Genomic DNA, 18289 nt, shown 5'->3' on the forward strand with positions numbered 1-18289 from the left:
AAATTAATTAAAACAAACGTCGAAACGAGATAAAAACTAACTATAATGGAAAATCCAATACTATCATAACCCTGTCCCATACAAAACATACCTTGTATGCGATGCAGTTGAGGACCTTCATGGCCAAGTCAGACACTTCAGGAAAAGGGTCTGCAGCCAGGTGTAGAAGCACTCTCCAGATTTGAGTGTAAACACTGTTGAAGGACACACCTAAACATATAGAGAGCAAATGCACGGACGGCTGAGTCCAACAGATGGAAATATTTCAATACATAATGTGGTGCATTAAAATACGCCACAATAGATCACATGCATTCACTCTAGTGTGACCCCACATCACTCCCATCCAAGTTCATTAGCACAGCAGCTAACAGCCAAACGATAATCCACAGTCATGACATTACCATCATGTTGCACGCCCAAGTCATTTCTACTGCTGAATGTGTTGAGTTGGCAGCAGAGGGAAAATGACCTCCAGTGTTAGTTAATATACATTATTAATCAAAACACAAATATACACACATGCGCAACAAGGCAGCACCTTCTCATCCACTGAGGATTCATTGCTGACAACAGTTGTTATTGTGAATACAAATGATCATGGTGGTTTTGTTCATCATAACCAGTAATGGAGCTTGGTTCTTTGACCTTCCTTTTAATATTTCCCAAGTTGTTTTTAACTGCTCATGTTTCCATTTAGTGGAAGTTTACAGGTGTCTGTTGATTTCCTGCTCCCTGTGTCAGCAACAATCTTATCGTCAATCTGGGCTTTTGCCTTTTCTAGCATGTGCTCACTGTATAGATACATATCCCACATTACTGTTGCTGTTCATAACCCATTTTGTCTACCGCTAAATCTCTTTCTGTGTCAGTGTAACACGATTTACACCTAATAAACCTAATAAAACCAGACCAAATCCCACTGTAATTCTCTTCCAGGTTTTTTTTTTCTCCTGAATTCACGTTCTTCCTTCATCCTCCCAAGCAAATCAGAATCCAGATCTTTGATCTAGCTTCTTTCCAATGCCGTATGTGCCTTTTACCTTGTAAAGTAAACTGCAATGAGGCACACATATTCCTCAGCTTGTGAGTGAGTTGTGGCCTTGAATCACACTCCTTGTGACAACAAGGGGAGAACACAGGAGGAAAGGAGAGGGCGATGATGAAGTGCTACAATACAGTTTGGGGAGTCAATATGGAGGAGGGAAAAAGCTGTGAGAAAAATGAAAAAGGCCAAAGACAAAATAAAATAATCTGAGGAGGAAATTCACCAAGAAAAAAATGGGAGTGAAAATGCAGATGAGAAGGATCTGAAAAGCAACAGCAAGTGAGTGTGCTTGTACATGCAGAAACATGTTGACTGTTGATTAATGTAAAAAAACGGTTTCAGTCCTATTTAAAAGCTGTGCCAAGTTACAGGTGCTTACAAATTACAACGATGCATTCTCTATTAGTTCACATGAGGGCGGATATTATTCATTGCCTCGGCCTGAACGGACTCTGGTGTCATGAGGACTTGCGCTGAGTGGAATTAAAGACTAACCTTTGGCTCAATGAACCACACCGTGGCTGTTTTGTAGCCTCCCCACATCTGCCATATAACATAATATACTTGCATAGCAATTTTTGGTGCTTGGTTGGGGCATAAAAAACATCAGAACATCGGAAAGCAGAAATAAATTCATCTGTGAGACATGTCAAGACTTCAGATGAGCTGTAAGCAGTGTGAGCAGCACTTAAAAATATCCATGTTGCTCTTTAAAAAGAGGAGAATCTTCAATACAATGACACATTTGGAGGTGAGGTGTCAAAGGAAAATGTCATCTCAAAAGAAAATGTCTGCGTTAGGCTTATGTATAGCAGGGCAGCAGAGTAGAAAATGTTGATGGGATTTCTGTTTTCTTAGAGACGATGTGTCCCAGGAGAAACCATGATCTAATCCCTCTTTATATGGAGTCATGACTGACTGGACATTTTTGGCTTTAGATGTAAATAGGTAACCATGTACGCCCTACATATACTTTACTGACTGACATTTATGGCTGGCAGATGAAAAATCTTAATTGATTTTATGGGATTATGGAATTTGATATATGCTTTTATAATTTCTTGGCAACCTTTTGATTTGGTGCCTGTTGGTTCTTGGCAAAGGTTGCAAGATTAACATGAATATCAAACATATCACCACTTTCTATAAACTGATATTGTATACCTATAATAGTATATACTGGCATCATCCTACTGTCATTGCAATATTTGTACAAGCAAATTATAGCAAGAAGACAAAGAAAAACACTGAAGGCTTGAAAACTGAATCAATAAATAATGACTGAAACTCCTACAGACTTTTGTTATCCTGCTTGTTTTCTTGCAGCTCCACCATTTATGGTTTCAATTTGTATTTAATGGCCACAGGGCTCTTTAGGTCTCTCTATATATATTTTAAGATTGGTTTGCAGTGTTAAACGATGAGAATATACAGTATGTTGTTAGATAACAAAAAAAAGAGAAACAAATCAATATATTTGCTGCTGCAAAGAAAACCAGAGGGAAACCAAGAGGATATTTTAGAGGCAACTGTAGATGACAATTACAGAAGTTTATAAGAGATTTGTTTCTCAATACATTCTAAATACGTTGGAAGATAATTGCTGAAAACGTTTGCAGTCTGAGAACTATGTAGTATTGAGTATTGGAGATATAGTTTTAAACTGTTTTACACCACTTCAGTTTTCATGATTTTTTGGGGAGCATGGCTAAAAGCCCCACGACAACCCGGTTGAGATATTTTCCAGCCACTGGAGGCGTTAACCGGATAGATCTTCGTTACACGTAGGATTTGTAGACATCAGAACAATGTGTGGTATTTGACTGACAGCGAGGACGTGGTTTCAACGCATTCAGTGGACACGCCTGCGGCGTCTGAGACCAGAAAGAAAGGCTTGATTTTTTTTGAAGCCATATTTTATATAAATAAAATAAAATAAAATAAAGTGCTTAAATTCAGAATAACTATTCGAAAAAAAATAAAATACAATACTTCATGTTTTGATCATATGGGTAAAAGCAAAATCATGCACTACAAAAATACATGTAGGTTATATATATATATATATATATATATATATATATATATATATATGTAGGTTGAAGGGTTTTCCAGAATTTTGAGTTCAACTTTGGGTGTGCGTATTATACATGGGTGCACATTATACACGAGAAATTACGGTATTCGATTTATACTGTTGTATACGAACTGTGATTTTACTGTAAAGTATAAGAGTACATTACCTCAAAATGCAGATGAGCAGAAATTATGTAGTGTTCCTCTGCTCCGCGCCTCCGCTAATCACGTTTTTTTCAACATGGGTTTTAACAATATCTACTGTAATATTATGTCCTTGCATGTAGGAAAGGAGAGTAAAGTAAAAAAGTATGTGAGCACACTCCTGCTGGAGATGTTGTCGGCCACAGTTCACGCCCAGACACGCAGACTCACCAATGTCACACACCATCCCGTCAGGCCCCGCCTCTTAAAGGCACGTGCAGACCCAACAATACCCGCTATACGTTTTATACTAGAAATTTTGTATACGCTTACAATGTGTTGAAAAAGAGCATTTTAATAAGTTAACATGTAACATGTTTCAATATGTTTAAATGTGTTTAAAGCGTGTGGGAGAGGTGAAACTATTAAAAAAATGTTATATGGTCTATCTATATTGTGGATTTTGACCTACTTCGGGTGGCACTGGAACACATCCCCTGCAGTAAACGGGGGCTCACTCTATCGCTGGATTTGCATGTTAGCGCAGTAAAATGCTTCATTTCTTCGGAAATGGCTGACCTGAGTCAGGTAACAGTCACATACCGCCAGTCACAAGCCAGTCACCTGAGAGCGGGTGGAAAAGTGTCGCTTTGACTTCACTCTGTAACTGGAAAAGCATCTTAAAAGCCTCAGGTGGATCACAGTGTCGATCCTGTTGTGTCCTCTGCTCCCCTGTCCCTTTCACAGCAGCAAACAATTTTTACACTGACTCTTTTCTCGGAAGGGGAGAGATCCTCCCTTGGTTACTGCCCTTGGGTGAGGTGTTTCACCGATTTTACGAGCAACCTGGTGCTTTGTCGCAGTAACCAGAGGGCTTCTTAATAAAATATGTGTAGAATCCTTACCAAAAGATTGATGATGTTAATTTCATTTCACTCATTACCAAACAGTGCTTAAGGCACTTAATCACACCCTGTGTTCACTAAGCATAAAGATGTAGAAAATTAGCTTGCTAGAATTTCTTAATGTGTTAGGATAGGTGGAGCTTCCCTTTTCTTTCTTGCTCTTCTATGCAAACAATCGACATAATATTCTGTTGCATTCAGGGGTTGGTACTTAAGAAATGTTTTTACCACAATTGGTTGCAAACATTTAATAGTCATTGGCTGCTGAGTAACAAATCTGTTACCTATGAGGGAATTGAGTGAAGAATAAGAAGACACCCGTCGCATTTTGTCGATGGTCTCGAAGGAGAGAATGTACTCGTCATTGTCGGGGCTTCCAAGGGTGCTGCTGGCACTACTGCTGGTGCTCAAATTTCCAGGTGAAAAAGCAACTGGTCCACCTGGATGATGGATACGACAGAAATACATACATCATTCACTATCACTCAAGACAACAGAAACCCCTACAAGTCTCCAAGGCTTAGACATTCACAGATGGAAGTGTTTGGATAAAGACTTTACACTTGAGATTATGGGAGTCCCAGGATGCACATGTCATGGGAACAATAAGTCCTTGCAACACCATCAGGGAATACGGATAAAGTAATCCTCCGATATATCATGGTTCTTGCTCTGCGGTCCCGCTATAGTGCATATTTTTTTATTACAGTTGTTACTCTATTTTTTATACTGTTTGTAAAATATGTTTGCCTTATCCATTCCTCTTGCTCTCTCTATATATACTAAATGTGTTTAGGCCATTCACGATGGCAAATTTCTTAGGACAATATATTTTTCCAAAAACTATCGCAACAAACGATAGTATCGGTGATGTTTTTTTTTTTTTTTTTTAATCCCACTGATATAATGATGATATAATAATGCATGTACCAGAACAATTCACTTTTAATTCTAATTCTAAGAATAATGAACATCCATTCATCCATTTTCTGAGCCGCTTCTCCTCACTAGGGTCGTGGGCGTGCTGGAGCCAATCCCAGCTATCATCGGGCAGGAGGCGGGGTACACCCTGAACTGGTTGCCAGCCAATCGCAGGGCACATACAAACAAACAACCATTCACACCTACGGGCAATTTAGAGTCTCCAATTCATGCATGTTTTTGGGATGTGGGAGGAAACCGGAGTGCCCGGAGAAAACCCACGCAGGCACGGGGAGAACATGCAAACTCCACACAGGCGGGGCCGGGGATTGAACCCCGGTCCTCAGGACTGTGAGGCTGACGCGCTAACCAGCTGTCCACCGTGCCGGCAATAATGAATATTGACATTGTAATGTAGAACGATAAATAACATATATTGGATAAAAAATGTAAATAAAACAGACTCAGGCTCTTTTCACAAAAATTGTACTTCAACAAATATTAAACATTTGCCACAGAGGTATAAACAGTAATTAATATCTTAATAGGCAATATACTGCCAATGAACTTTCCAGTGGGTTAGGAAAAAGTGCCAAGTAGCAACATGAATAACAACACAAGTTGATCAAAGCAACCTGTTTTGATTCAAGATTTGTACTACTTTTCAAAAGTCTGAAACCTTTCGTTAAACGCTGCTTTGTCAGAATGTTCCCTGGCTACATCTCTTACAATAGTGAGTACGCGATACTGTATATAAAGGGAGCATACATGCGCCGCTGTCATGTTTGTATTTGCATTGTTGGGCAACGGGTTCCATAATTGCAAGCTGACGGGAAATGGGAAATGTCCCACCGTGTTTTTTTTGTTCCCAGCCGAATAAATTGGGTGGGATGGTTGTGTTTAAAATGGATTTTATCACTGAGGTTTTAAGTTTTGTTGTCTTTGTTGCGACTTCATACAAATTCGACATACCAGCTCGTTGGTGTAAGCAGTATGGTCGCATTTATCTGGCTTGAGTCCAAAATGTTCCCACATCGTCACAGTGGCGTTAGGCTTTGGAATTAATTCCATTACCTGTGCAGCAACCGGCTCGCCGTCAGAAAACTTAGCTTCGTGTACGCGAGTGCCCACATTTCAAATGAACACACGCGTGCAAACGCACACAGACATGCACACGGCTAATCAGACAGACGGTGCCCGCCCTTCACTATTTTTGATTGGTGTAGAGACCACGATGAGTTTCATGTGTGTGCTTTCAAGTCGCAGAAATGTTTTTTTGTGTGCATGTGTGACCAAATAAGTCACACTCTATAGCCCTTCCATGTAATCTAAGGAGATACTGTAGAAGGTGGTTCTTTTGTCATTCAGTGTATTTATAGTGTGATATAAATGTTTATTGCTTCCCAGAAGAAAGCATTTGAGCCAGTGGGGGAGGTGGCACACGCACGCACGCACGCGAGTGAATGAGCAGACTGGTAATGCCAGCGCCTCAATTTAAAAAGAGTAACTTAAATGTCCATAAATTTATGCCAGTTTCCATCATTTCCTGATGCAACTATTCTTATCCCTTAACATTAGACTGACCCGTAAAAGTCAAATAACTTGGGTCCCATACACCTTCTTCACCAAACAATCTGCACACTGAAATGTAGATATGGTGATTGGAACTGAATGAAAGAACTCTCTGCGCTTTGCTTATTGATAATAAATACTGCCACATACTGAAATGACAACTGTGAGGATGAATGTGAACTTGTGTCAACAGGAGGCATCGCTGATTGCTCCACACTAGATTTATGAATGACTCCATCTGGCAGCAATATACAAAGGACGTGCAAGTTAGCTTTAGCTGCCTGAATGTTGGAGCAGTGACACAAATCATAGGGCAAGAGCTCAGGACACATGCACCAAAATCTCTCGAGTTCTATAGGCTCTATAGTCACAACTGGCGCTTATATTCCTATTGGTTAATCTTCAAACGTGGCCATAAATTGTGGTAAAGGTACAAATGGTCCAAACTATTTTCCAACAACTCTTAATGATGTAAAGCTGTTAAGTGTAGTGTTGTTACTGTCAATTACTAGGTTTTCCTCATCAATTAATTAGATCAATTAGAGACTTAAATTTTCTTCATGCAATCTTTCGAACATTGAATATATTGACAAATCATACTATACTGTACTGGATTGTGCCATTATCGTGTTAATACTGTAGTATTCTTTCATCCATCCATTTTCTTATGCTTATCCGAGATTGGGTGGGAGGAGCATTAGCTTTAATAGGGAAGCCCAGATTTCCTTCTCCCCAGCCACTTCAACCAGCTCTTCCGGGGGGGATCCCGAGGCGTTCCCAGGCCAACCGGGAGACATAATCTCTCCAGCGTGTCCTGAATCGTCCCTGGTGTCTCCTCCCGTGCCCGGAACACCTCACGAGGGAGGCGTCCAGGAGGCATCCTAATCAGATGCTCGAGCCACCTCATCTGACTGCTCTACGCTGAGCCCCTCCCGGACGGCCGAGCTTCTCACCCTTTCTCTAAGGGAGAGCCCGGACACCCTGCGGAGGAAACTCATTTCAGATTTTAGGTGCTGATTTTCATCCCAACCACTTCACACTCAGCTGAAAACCGCTCCAGTCAGAGTTGGAGATCACGGCTTGATGAAGCCAACAGAACCACATCGTCTGCAAAAAGCAGATATGCAATACTGAGGCCCCAAACTTGACAATCTCTACGCCTAGAGATCCTGTACATAAAAGTTATGAACAGGATCGGTGCCAAATGGCAGCCTTGGCAGAGTCCAACCCTCACTGGAAACGAATCAGACTTACTGTTTGCAATGCAAACCAAACTCTGACACCGGTCGTACAAGGACCGAACAGCCCATATCACTGGGTTCGGTACCCCATACTTCCGAAGCACCCCCCCACAGGACTCCCTGAGGGACACGGTCGAACGGTCCACAAAACACAAGACTGGTTGGGCGTACTCCCATGCACCCTCGAGGACCCTGCCGAGAGTGTAGAGCTGGTGAACTGTTCCACAGCCAGGACAAAAACCACACTGCTCCTCCTGTATCCGAGATTCGACTCCCGACAGACCCTCCTCTCCAGCAACCCTGACTAGACCTTACCAGGGAGGCTGAGGAGTGTGATCGCCCTGTAGTTGGAACACACCCTCCAGTCTCCCTCTTTAAAAAGGGGGACCACCACCACAATCTGCCAATCCAGCGGCACTGTCCACAATGTCCACGCAATGTTGCAGAGGCGTGTCAACCAGGACAGCCCCACAAAATCCAGAGCCTTTAGGAACTCCAGGCAGATTCTCATCCACCCTCAGGGCCTTGCCATCGAGGAGCTATTTAACCACCTCGGTCCATGGTCCACTCAGACTAAATCGGATCGCCAAGGTCCCTGCCTTTGGCCACCGGCCAGCTCCCATTGCACCCGACCCCTATGGCCACTTCCACAGGTGGTGAGCCCATGGGAAGGGGGACCCACGTTACGCTTTCGGGCTGTGCCCGGCCGGGCCCCACGGGGGCAGGCCCGGCCACCAGGAGCTCGCCTTCGAGCCCCACCTCCAGGCCTAGCTCCAAAGGGGGCCCCCGGTGACCCGCGTCCGGGCGAGGGAAAACAAGATCCAATCTTTGTCGTCATCATAAGGTGTCCTTGAGCCGTACTTTGTCTGGTCCCTCACCTAGGAGCTGTTTGGCATAACACCCCTGACAACTTAGCTCGTAGGATCATTGGGACACACAAATCCCCCCACCATGATAAGGTGACAGCTCAAGGAGGGGCTGTAGTATTAGCAGTTTAGCAAAAAGACTTTTGGTAAAGAAAGGCTTCTACCCTTGCCTCTCTGGATTCATTTGTTTTAGTTACTTGACTAATCTTGATCCAACAGCAGATTCATTTAAAAGCCTGCATTAACTGAAATAGCTCTTTCTTGAACTGGAACTTTTATTTTTTCTGCTAGCAATCTGTCACTCCTACCTTCTTCACTGAGGTTGAGGTTCTGTAGGCTTTTGTTCAGGTTGCGGGCAGTGGTAACTGCACGAATGTTGGTGTAGGAGTTAACAGATCGGAGACGTGGGATGGCTGGGCTGTCCCTTACTGGAGTCAAGTTACCAGGCTCTGGAAGGAAATACATGTGAATAAAAAAACAAGGGCGAATTTTTTTTCTGTTTATAGACAACCAATACTTACATTTATTAATAGACATAACATATGACAACAACATAGTGTGAACATTTGAATGTAAGTTAGGCAAGTTTCTCTTTAAGTTACATATTCCAACTTTGTTGTAATTAGCGTTGAGGTCTAGAAAAATTTGCTCCCAAACCCCTGTTGTTCTCTTTAAACCCTAATGCTATTGTGGAAAGAGCATCCAAAACCTAGTAAAATGGCCTGAGACTACAAATACCTAGCCATATATTGTGAGATATTAGTTAAAGTTTTGTAAATGAGCAAAACCAACTGACATATCTTTAAAACGAAAATTAGAATATTGCCATTTGACCTCAGCTACCATCAACATTTTATGGAAGATCTATAAGAAAAAAAAAGATAATTAAAAAAACAGGTTCTGCCTATAAATGCAGTACAGGATGATAATCGAGGAAGGTTGGAAGAAGAATCTTTCCCTGAAGAGTGCTGACGTAAGACATTCTCAGAGGGGGTGGATATGACAGAGTGGCCAATTACCTTAATATGGTGTTAGATGAGTAATTTTGCTTTGTTAGCTGTCATTGTACACCCTAACCCAAACATTAGGGTGAATGCTAAATGAAATGAGAAAAGCATCTTCTTTTTGCAAGGTTAGTCACGATGCTGGACTTTGTGATTGGACTAAAGATGCATTAAATGTTATAAACTTTCTCCTACAACTGGCTCCTAGAAGAGGAGGAGCTATTATATTGAGTAACGATTGTTACCACAGGTCATTTGTTCTCATGGCATGAACAGGTATGCTACTTTGTACACTTGCTTTACACTCCACTGACTTTAATTTTTCAACAGGAGTACAGGCTCACTGTCTGCCTTGAAAACTAGAATCAAACTGTGTCACATCAAGAAAATCTGAAGGATGCGGGGGCCTCTTCAGCATTCTTTATCATTTGTCTCCTGAACACGCTAAAACCAATGAATCAGCATGCGCTAAGCAATTATGTATTAATTATCTATACACTGAAAACCACAGCAATAAGACCAACTGAACATCTACCCGTAATTCTGTTACCCAAAAGCTGTATGAACAATTTTGCCCTTATAAAGATAATGCTCGGTTTTGTTTGAGACAGTCAGAGGGGGATTCATTTAACACTATTTGTATTACTGTAGTTTGCAATGGTTTGAGTATCATACAGATAGCTATATGAGGCACCAAATACCCGGAAAGGTTCTTTGGATGACTCAGAACAGTTGTACACCACTGTAAACTCCAACCGCAATAATAAACTGTTAACCTAAGAGTGTTAGTCAAAATTCAGCATTATTATCTGTGTAAAGGCATTATATTTTTTCTCCTGCTGTGGCAGTTCGGTGTATATTACATACTTGTTTTCATGAATATATAATTAATATAATCTTATTATTAGCTTAGGTCTATAGTACAATGCAGTCCTGCACCGCATCAACCAACAATTAGAATAAGCATATAAACAAGTTAACATCACTCTGACAAGACAAGTCCAAACATAAAACAACATTATCTTGATAACACAACGATGGCACATTTCTTATACAGCTCTTGTATTGGATCGCACTTAATTGCACCTAATATTGTGGATGGTTATAGAACAAAACGCTTTGGAAAGTTCTAAAAAGGACAGCAGCCCTACCCTAAATTGAGAATGGTTCCAGTCGAAGAGCAAACCAAAGCTTATTACCATAAACTTGCACGGACACCCATGAATGCCAAAATGCAATGTCATTGTCATTGTCAGTTCCACTGAGAGTTGCACATAAAACGAATATAGCCAATCACTGTTGGACTGTCAAAAATGGACTTTAACGGTGTTACTGGTACCTGAAGTGTTGGCTGGTGACGGCACTGTATAATTTTTCTCCTCCTCTATGAACTGAAGGGCAACAGTACAGAAGTTGCTTTCATATTGGACCACCAGGTGACTCAATGCTACAACCAACTCCTGCAAACATAAAAATACAATACATAAATGCATAGATCACTTAACACTTGAGACTATGTGAGTCCCAGGATGCACGTCATGGAAACAATGAGTCCCAGCCCTAGAGCAATGAGTCCCTGCAACTTATCATCACAGAATACAAATACAGTAATCCTCTGCTACATTGCGGTTCTTGCGTCACGGTTCCGCTATATTGCCGATTTTAATTGTGTGAATGCTGAAAGCATTCAAACTATGTTATTCCTATACTTTATTTTTATTACTCTTATTCCGCCGTTTTTTCGATGTGTATCTCCTTCCTCATTTTTCATCCGATTCACACCGTTCCAACTTCATCGTGTTCCAAAAATTCACGCAATGCGGGCTCGTATTTATCTAAGGGAAATATTACCCACATTACGCACAACTCCACATTTTACACCCCAAAATTTCCCATTCATTCCCAATGAGACTTTCAACAATAATATATTTTCAAAAAAACTAAACGACAGTTTTAGAGTATAATAAAGACGTGTACACATATTATAAATTCTCCCCTCATAATCCAACATACTGTATGAGCACAACTGTGTAATGTTCTCTAATTCACTAAATAAAAGTAGGGCTGCATTTCACAATAAGAGCAAGTAAATAAAAGCAAAAGTTATGTGTTCAAATAAAGTGCTGAACTTATGAAAAATAAAGTTTGAGTTTCCCCTTTTCTGCTTGGCATCTTGAAACAACAGTCAAGTCTCAAACAATTTTACATAGTTTAATTTAACAAATCTTTACTGAATCGTTTTAGAGGTTATGTTTGTTCAAAACCTTTTTTTTTTTTTGGTTCATAATGGCGTTTCACATATTATATGCACTTTTAAGGAGACCTGCCAGTGGGAACTTCCCACTGAACAGCCTTTGTACATCTGCACTTAAACAGCTAGCATTTTGTAACAATACATTAGGTTCATGGCTGTACATTTATGAGCTTAAACCAGCTGACTTGGGAGACAAATATTCTTTGTACTACTACAAGTTTTGGAAGTGTTCAATTTGTTCAAACTAGAATGAAGAAACCTCGAGAGAGAGAGAAGAATTTCCTTATTTCCTTCACCAAAACCCTCTTCTGTTTGGGTGCATGATGATGATGATTCATTTTACACTTATTCCTTCCTCTCTGGCCACATTTGGCAGGTTTTTCACTTACTTGACTCAAAGTTTTGCCACTTACAGATCATCAGATTGGCCATATCTCACACAGTGACTACACTGAGCAGAAAATGCGTGCCTTGCCTTCGACACCGGTGGATTAGTAGATCATCTTCTACATCTATTTGCGTGCGCAATCTTGTTTGCGCCAGTTTTTGCACACAAAAACCTTTAGTGAATCAGTCCTTTACAGTTAAAAGAAACAATTCCATGTTAGCTCAGCTTTTTCTTTAATCATATGACAGTACAGGAATTACAGTATTATTTAATGACACAATTAGAAAATTACAATATGGAACCTTTGCAATGTCTGCAGTAACTTTATATAAATTTAAGTTTGACAAAAAAAAGGAGAAGAAGAAAATACCCCTTGAGTTACGTGACATTTTCCAATGTCAATTCTCTTACCAATTTAGATTAGGCTTTTTAGAATTATTTCAGAGCTCTTTGATATATGACTATTGTGTGTCAATATTATCACATTATTATTAGGTTAAGTAGGATATCTCTTAGTGGTGATATAGGTGTTTGAGGTATGTATCCATGTATTGTATGTATGACTTAGGGATTAAAATATACTGTATTATTTCAAGGTCAAGTAAGACTATATGAAATATACATTAACTGTTTTAAATCAGATGCATTCAGATTGTGTGTGTTTGTGCGTGCATGTAGAGTGACCTTGCGGACTACAGGGCTGCCATCATTGATGAGTTGGGCAAGCATCATTGCCACATTGTGGTCGATGGTGGTCGAGTGGTCCGTCCTCTCAGCCGAGTTTCCCACAAAGGTACCAAGAGCAAAGACAGCCGCGCACCTCACCTGGAGCAACACAATTATTGATTCACAGCCTTCAACTCACACTCTCTTTGACTAGCTTTGCATCAGTGCCTCTGTAATCTGTTGTGTTAACATGTGAAGCACCAAGTCAAAGCCTTTTAGGCAATGGTTGAGCCCATTGTACTGAAAACCAAAATATTTATCATCTAGGCTTACTTTTTTTTTTTTTTTTGCAAAGTTTTACAAGTGAATTATAGTAGTTGTACTTTATTTTGGTTATATCACTGAAAAAAATGGTGGAGAATAATATTTGTGTGTGCCACTTTTAATGAATGAACCTAATTACTTCATCTGCTTTATTGAAAGCTTTATATAAATTTACTGTGCTGTGGATGGCATTTGCTGGGAATGAGGTTACAGACTGAGAAAAATTACATCACAAAAGTTAATTATTTGACAATATTGTTTATTATGGCCCGCGACCCTAGTGAGGAGAAGCGGATGGATGGATGGATGTTCATTATGGTGACAATAAGTCTCATGATGCATCATTAGCCGCTTTTTTAAATTAAATATGGGAATTGTTAAGTGATGATGTAGCCACAAATGTTTGTTTTTTTAAAATGACATACTATACATCTGTAAAAAAACAAAACAAATAAGCAAATAACATGAACACAGAACAGAATTCTACTCAATTCTAATTAATTTGAGAAACGATTGTCACTTCGTATTTAAACATATCTCACAGAACTACACTAAAAGGCTCTAGTAAAGTACTATAACTTCATTTTGCACTGTATAAATAAACTTGGAATCGTTTAGATGGTGTAACATTCAGTGTCACATTATTACATAATGTGAAATTTGAGATAAAATGTTTTAATGTAATCTTCATAAATCCTTTGAGTTCATTACACCTTATAGAAATGTGCTTAAGACAAGTGAGGAGTGCTTGCAATACTTTGAGGTCTCTGGTCAGGGCAGTTATCAGTGCACAGGGGCTGAAGCTATTGCTTGAAACAGCTGCATGCAAGCTGCTCTGTGCATGCTTGTCTAAGCAAAGGTACAAGTGTCTAGGTGAATTTCAGGGCACACTTTTTCTTGCTGTAGCCAAAATAATGACCTCCCAAAGTGCCTAAAACCTGCTAGAAATTACAAATTGTTTTTTTTCTCCTTCTCTGACTCACCAAGTCTTACATCTACATTGTAAGAAAAGGGTAGAGCTGTTGGAACAAAAAACATTTTATGAATACCTATTGCACATATGTAGGTTCAAGTCTGAAACGTTCATCTTGTTTTGAAGGCCATATTCTATTTGTGGCAGGATCATTATTCTATTCTATTATATCCTCTATTCTATTCTATTCTACACTTTTTGGGGTAAGTGTATATAAAATAAATTAATAGTTATCGTAATTTCTCATGGATAACGCGCATTCCCCCCCCAAAAAATTGTCAAACATCAATAGTGCGCATTATACATAGGTATTGGGGAAAATGAAAAAGCTGTCACATTTTATAAATGTATGCTGCCAACTAGAGGTTATGAAAAAGCTGTACACTTTCATTCCAATGTCACCGCCACCTAGAGGTTATGAAAAAGGTGTAGCCTACACTTTCATTCCAATATGGCAGGGGTACGTATGACTGCATATACTGTATGTACAGTTGTGCTCATAAGTTTACATACCCTGGCAGAATTTGTGAAATGTATTTATTTTTTTTTTAATATGACTGAACAACAACCATCATTAAGTTCTTTATGGTTATGTTTTGTTTAATGATAATGCTTTTCTGAATGCTTGACAGTTTAATTTGAAACCCATTAAAATAAAATTAAATGTGTTTCGCCGAGCCCTTTATGTTTTGTTTAAAGAATAGCATCCATCTTACAAATTCTGCCTGGGTAATCAAACATATGAGCACAACTGTGTGTTTTCTCATTTACTCAAAAGTAAGGCTGTGAATTTCAAAATAAGAGCAAGTAAATAAAAATGTTTACATGTTCAAATAAAGTTCTTAACTTCAAAATAATTCTTTGAAAAAATACTGAATGTTTTGATCATATGGGTAGAAGCAAAATCATGCATTGTACAAATTTATTATGCATAGGTAGAAGGGTTTTCCAGAATTTTGAGGTCTACTTTGGGGGTGCGCATTATACATGGGTGCACATTACACACGAGAAATTACAGTAATTGTAAATAGTTAACTGAAAAATTAATCAATGAAATTCAGGATTTTTTTTTGTGGTCCAACAAAATTGTTAAATAAACTAATAAAACTGGCATGGACAAAAAAATGATGGTACCTCTTAAATGACTTCAAACCAAAATGTTTTCAGTCTGTAGACGGGTCGATAAAAATAAAGATATTGGCCTCACTGTTCTAATACTTTTTAAGGAGAGTGTGGATATATAGACATTTTTATGCACATATGTCATAAATATTTATCTATATTGTATCAAAAAAAAAAAGCTCTGTTTTAGGGGTTGAATGACCAGACCTTTTGTGATTGACGCTAAGTTTTTTAAAAAACTTACAGGAGGGAATGCTTTGCAATAATGTAGTGTAGCAAACCTGCAGTTGTGTTACGTAGATGGTTGCAAGATTTTTTTAAGATCCAACTGTCTGTGAGACCCGTAAGGCATCTATGACTTGTGATTGGATCGGTGAGTCAGACGGTGGGGCCAGTGGAAGGAGGAGGAAGATTGTGAGTGTGCGTCCGTCTGTGGGATGAAGGCTACCAGTTGACAGAAACGCTAGTTGGATGTTTTCTTTGGTGACATTAAATGTTCTTCCCCCCCCCCACAATAAAGATGTTATTCATCGACCACTTTCAGGAGGGCGTTTGGTGAGTTTGCTAAAAGCTGATGAGAGGATTTAAGGCTGCTTGTCAGCTAGCGTAAGCAAGTGCTTCTTCAGATTGGCGTGCATCAAACTTGTGCTTTTGTTATATTTGAGGATATATTTAGCAAGTGACCGTGCGACTGATCTCATTTTTAAGCATCAGTGTTGTTGCCAAAACAAGTGATCTCAAGCTATAACCGTCATTCTGGGTGGTCAAGTCGACGCTTCTACTAGTCAGTTCATCACCTTCTCAGATTATGGTGATGTGCCCCAAATTTATTATTTATTTATTTATTTTTTTTAAATCAACCAATGGAAATTGTACTTTTAAGTCCTAATGTTTTCAAATTTCTCATTTCCAACTTCTGATACAGTTTCAAATGTGTGAGTGTACCAGCACCAACCTCTCACCTCAGGGATTGGATCCGACAACAAGATATACAGCTTCTCATGTGCACTATCACGAACTCCACACCAGCGGGCCGGGTCAAAGTTCTGCCAGATGCGACCCAGGCATATGGCTACCCACTGGCGAAGCAGTGGGTGGGGGTCTGAAAGCTGCTCCAGGCAGTTTGCTATTAGGTTACCCTGCAAACAGGCCTCCTGGGGAGGGTAGAGAGAAGAATACAGACTGATTAGCGTATGAGACATTCACTGGCTTGGTGAATCCTAAACAGCACACAGAATTCCAAGCTTGGACTATTTCAACTGAATAGTCAGCAAGTCAACACTCACTCACAGACTCACACTGTCTCATGGACAAAAGGTTTATGAGCTTTGCACCAATAGCAATTATTCATTTGAACCAAGCAGAACCTTTTCTCGGCGAACAAAAGCTAATTGGTGCCTGGCAACGCAAGGCCATCTGAAGTCAGACGGGAAAGACGAAAACTCCCCCAACCCCAAAAAAAAAATCCTTTAAAAAAAGTCCCTCCTTTCTGTCCTGTTTCTTTGTCTTCTTTCATAAATTATGACGGATGCAGCTCACAGGGTGGAATTAATGGCTTCCCTTAATGTATGTACACAACATTAATAATTACTGCTCTGTTCTGCATCCCTTTTCCTATGAATGCTATAGGAAATTTTGCTTTAGAGTCATCATTCATCCTCATGTTTGTCTTGACTGATTGATTGATATTGGAAATCTCCTATTTCCTGTGTAGATGTTTAATAAAGTTCTCCTTCTAGATTGAACATGTCAGCTCAAAACGATACAACATACATATCACATCCATGCAAGGCCTAAGTAGGTGTGCATCCGTTCTACTAAGTAAAGCCTTCAGTGCCACTTGACAAAAGACTGACGAAAATTAATAATAGTAACATTTTGAGCCATTTTCTCAAACTTAGCCCCTTGCACCCCCTTCCACGTTTCATATAATTTGTGCATTGTTCTATCATTGTGCATCCCAGCTGGATATTTAGGAGTTATCAGTGACGTTGGCAATGGCGACACTGCGGTTGTGAGCACAGTTGTTGAAAATAAGAAGGATGAATAATGGTGCTCTGAAGCGGGCAGAGTCTCGGTGTTATGCTGGAGATCATCTATTATTTACAGGCCCGGGAGAGAGGTAAGGGCATTGAATACACACGAATATGGAGGAAATTTGGTGTTTCTTAGCATGTGCTCACAGCCTCTGATTTGAGTTCTCACAGACAAGTTTTGCAAGTTGATGAAAGAAAACGTCACCAGGGAGATAAATGAGTAAAATAACATTCCCAAGTAGACAGAAAAAAACAACTGCAGAAAGAAGAAAACGGACAGCAAATGGGTTTAATGGTGGGATATTTGTGACTTGTGAAGAGAGTGACTTGAACCACAATATCTAATATAGTGTCTGTGTTGAGCATTCAAATTGATGTACTTGTATGACACAACCAGATGAAATTCTGATGGTCATTACGCCACATTAGTTAAGTGGCACAGCTATCATGTGGCCCAGTTTGAAAATGTGTCAGGGAAGGGTTAGTATCAATATCAAGCACACCACATGATCAGAATCAGAATCATCTGTATTTGCCAAGTATGTCAAAAACACACGAGGAATTTTCCTCCGGTAGTTGAGCCGCTCTAGTACGACAACAGACCATTTTGACAAAAAAAATACTTTTGAGACATAAAAATAAAACAAAAAAACTCTACGGAGAGTCACCGAGCAGTGAAAGGTTACCAGTAATGTGGTAATGCTGATACAGTGACAATTGTGCAAATGATGCAGAGTTCTCTAGCGATT

The 18289-nt window shown here is 39.7% G+C and overlaps 1 protein-coding gene across 8 annotated transcripts in view; it reads right to left on the reverse strand.

The window, feature by feature from the left end:
• The window catches only part of rptor (regulatory associated protein of MTOR, complex 1), a 155452-nt gene that overhangs the window by 45985 nt on the left and 91178 nt on the right, over window positions 1–18289 (reverse strand). For all 8 annotated transcript variants that reach the window (XM_061770032.1, XM_061770037.1, XM_061770031.1 and 5 more), the window contains 6 exons: window positions 16467–16658; window positions 13104–13244; window positions 11117–11237; window positions 9082–9222; window positions 4458–4613; window positions 92–210 (listed from right to left, as the gene is read on the reverse strand). In XM_061770032.1, coding sequence (XP_061626016.1) covers window positions 92–210; window positions 4458–4613; window positions 9082–9222; window positions 11117–11237; window positions 13104–13244; window positions 16467–16658 — 870 coding nt within the window. The remainder of the gene's footprint in view (window positions 1–91; window positions 211–4457; window positions 4614–9081; window positions 9223–11116; window positions 11238–13103; window positions 13245–16466; window positions 16659–18289) is intronic.

Source organism: Phyllopteryx taeniolatus, chromosome 4 (assembly GCF_024500385.1).
Source record: "Phyllopteryx taeniolatus isolate TA_2022b chromosome 4, UOR_Ptae_1.2, whole genome shotgun sequence".
In the NCBI taxonomy this organism is placed as follows: Eukaryota; Metazoa; Chordata; class Actinopteri; order Syngnathiformes; family Syngnathidae; genus Phyllopteryx; species Phyllopteryx taeniolatus.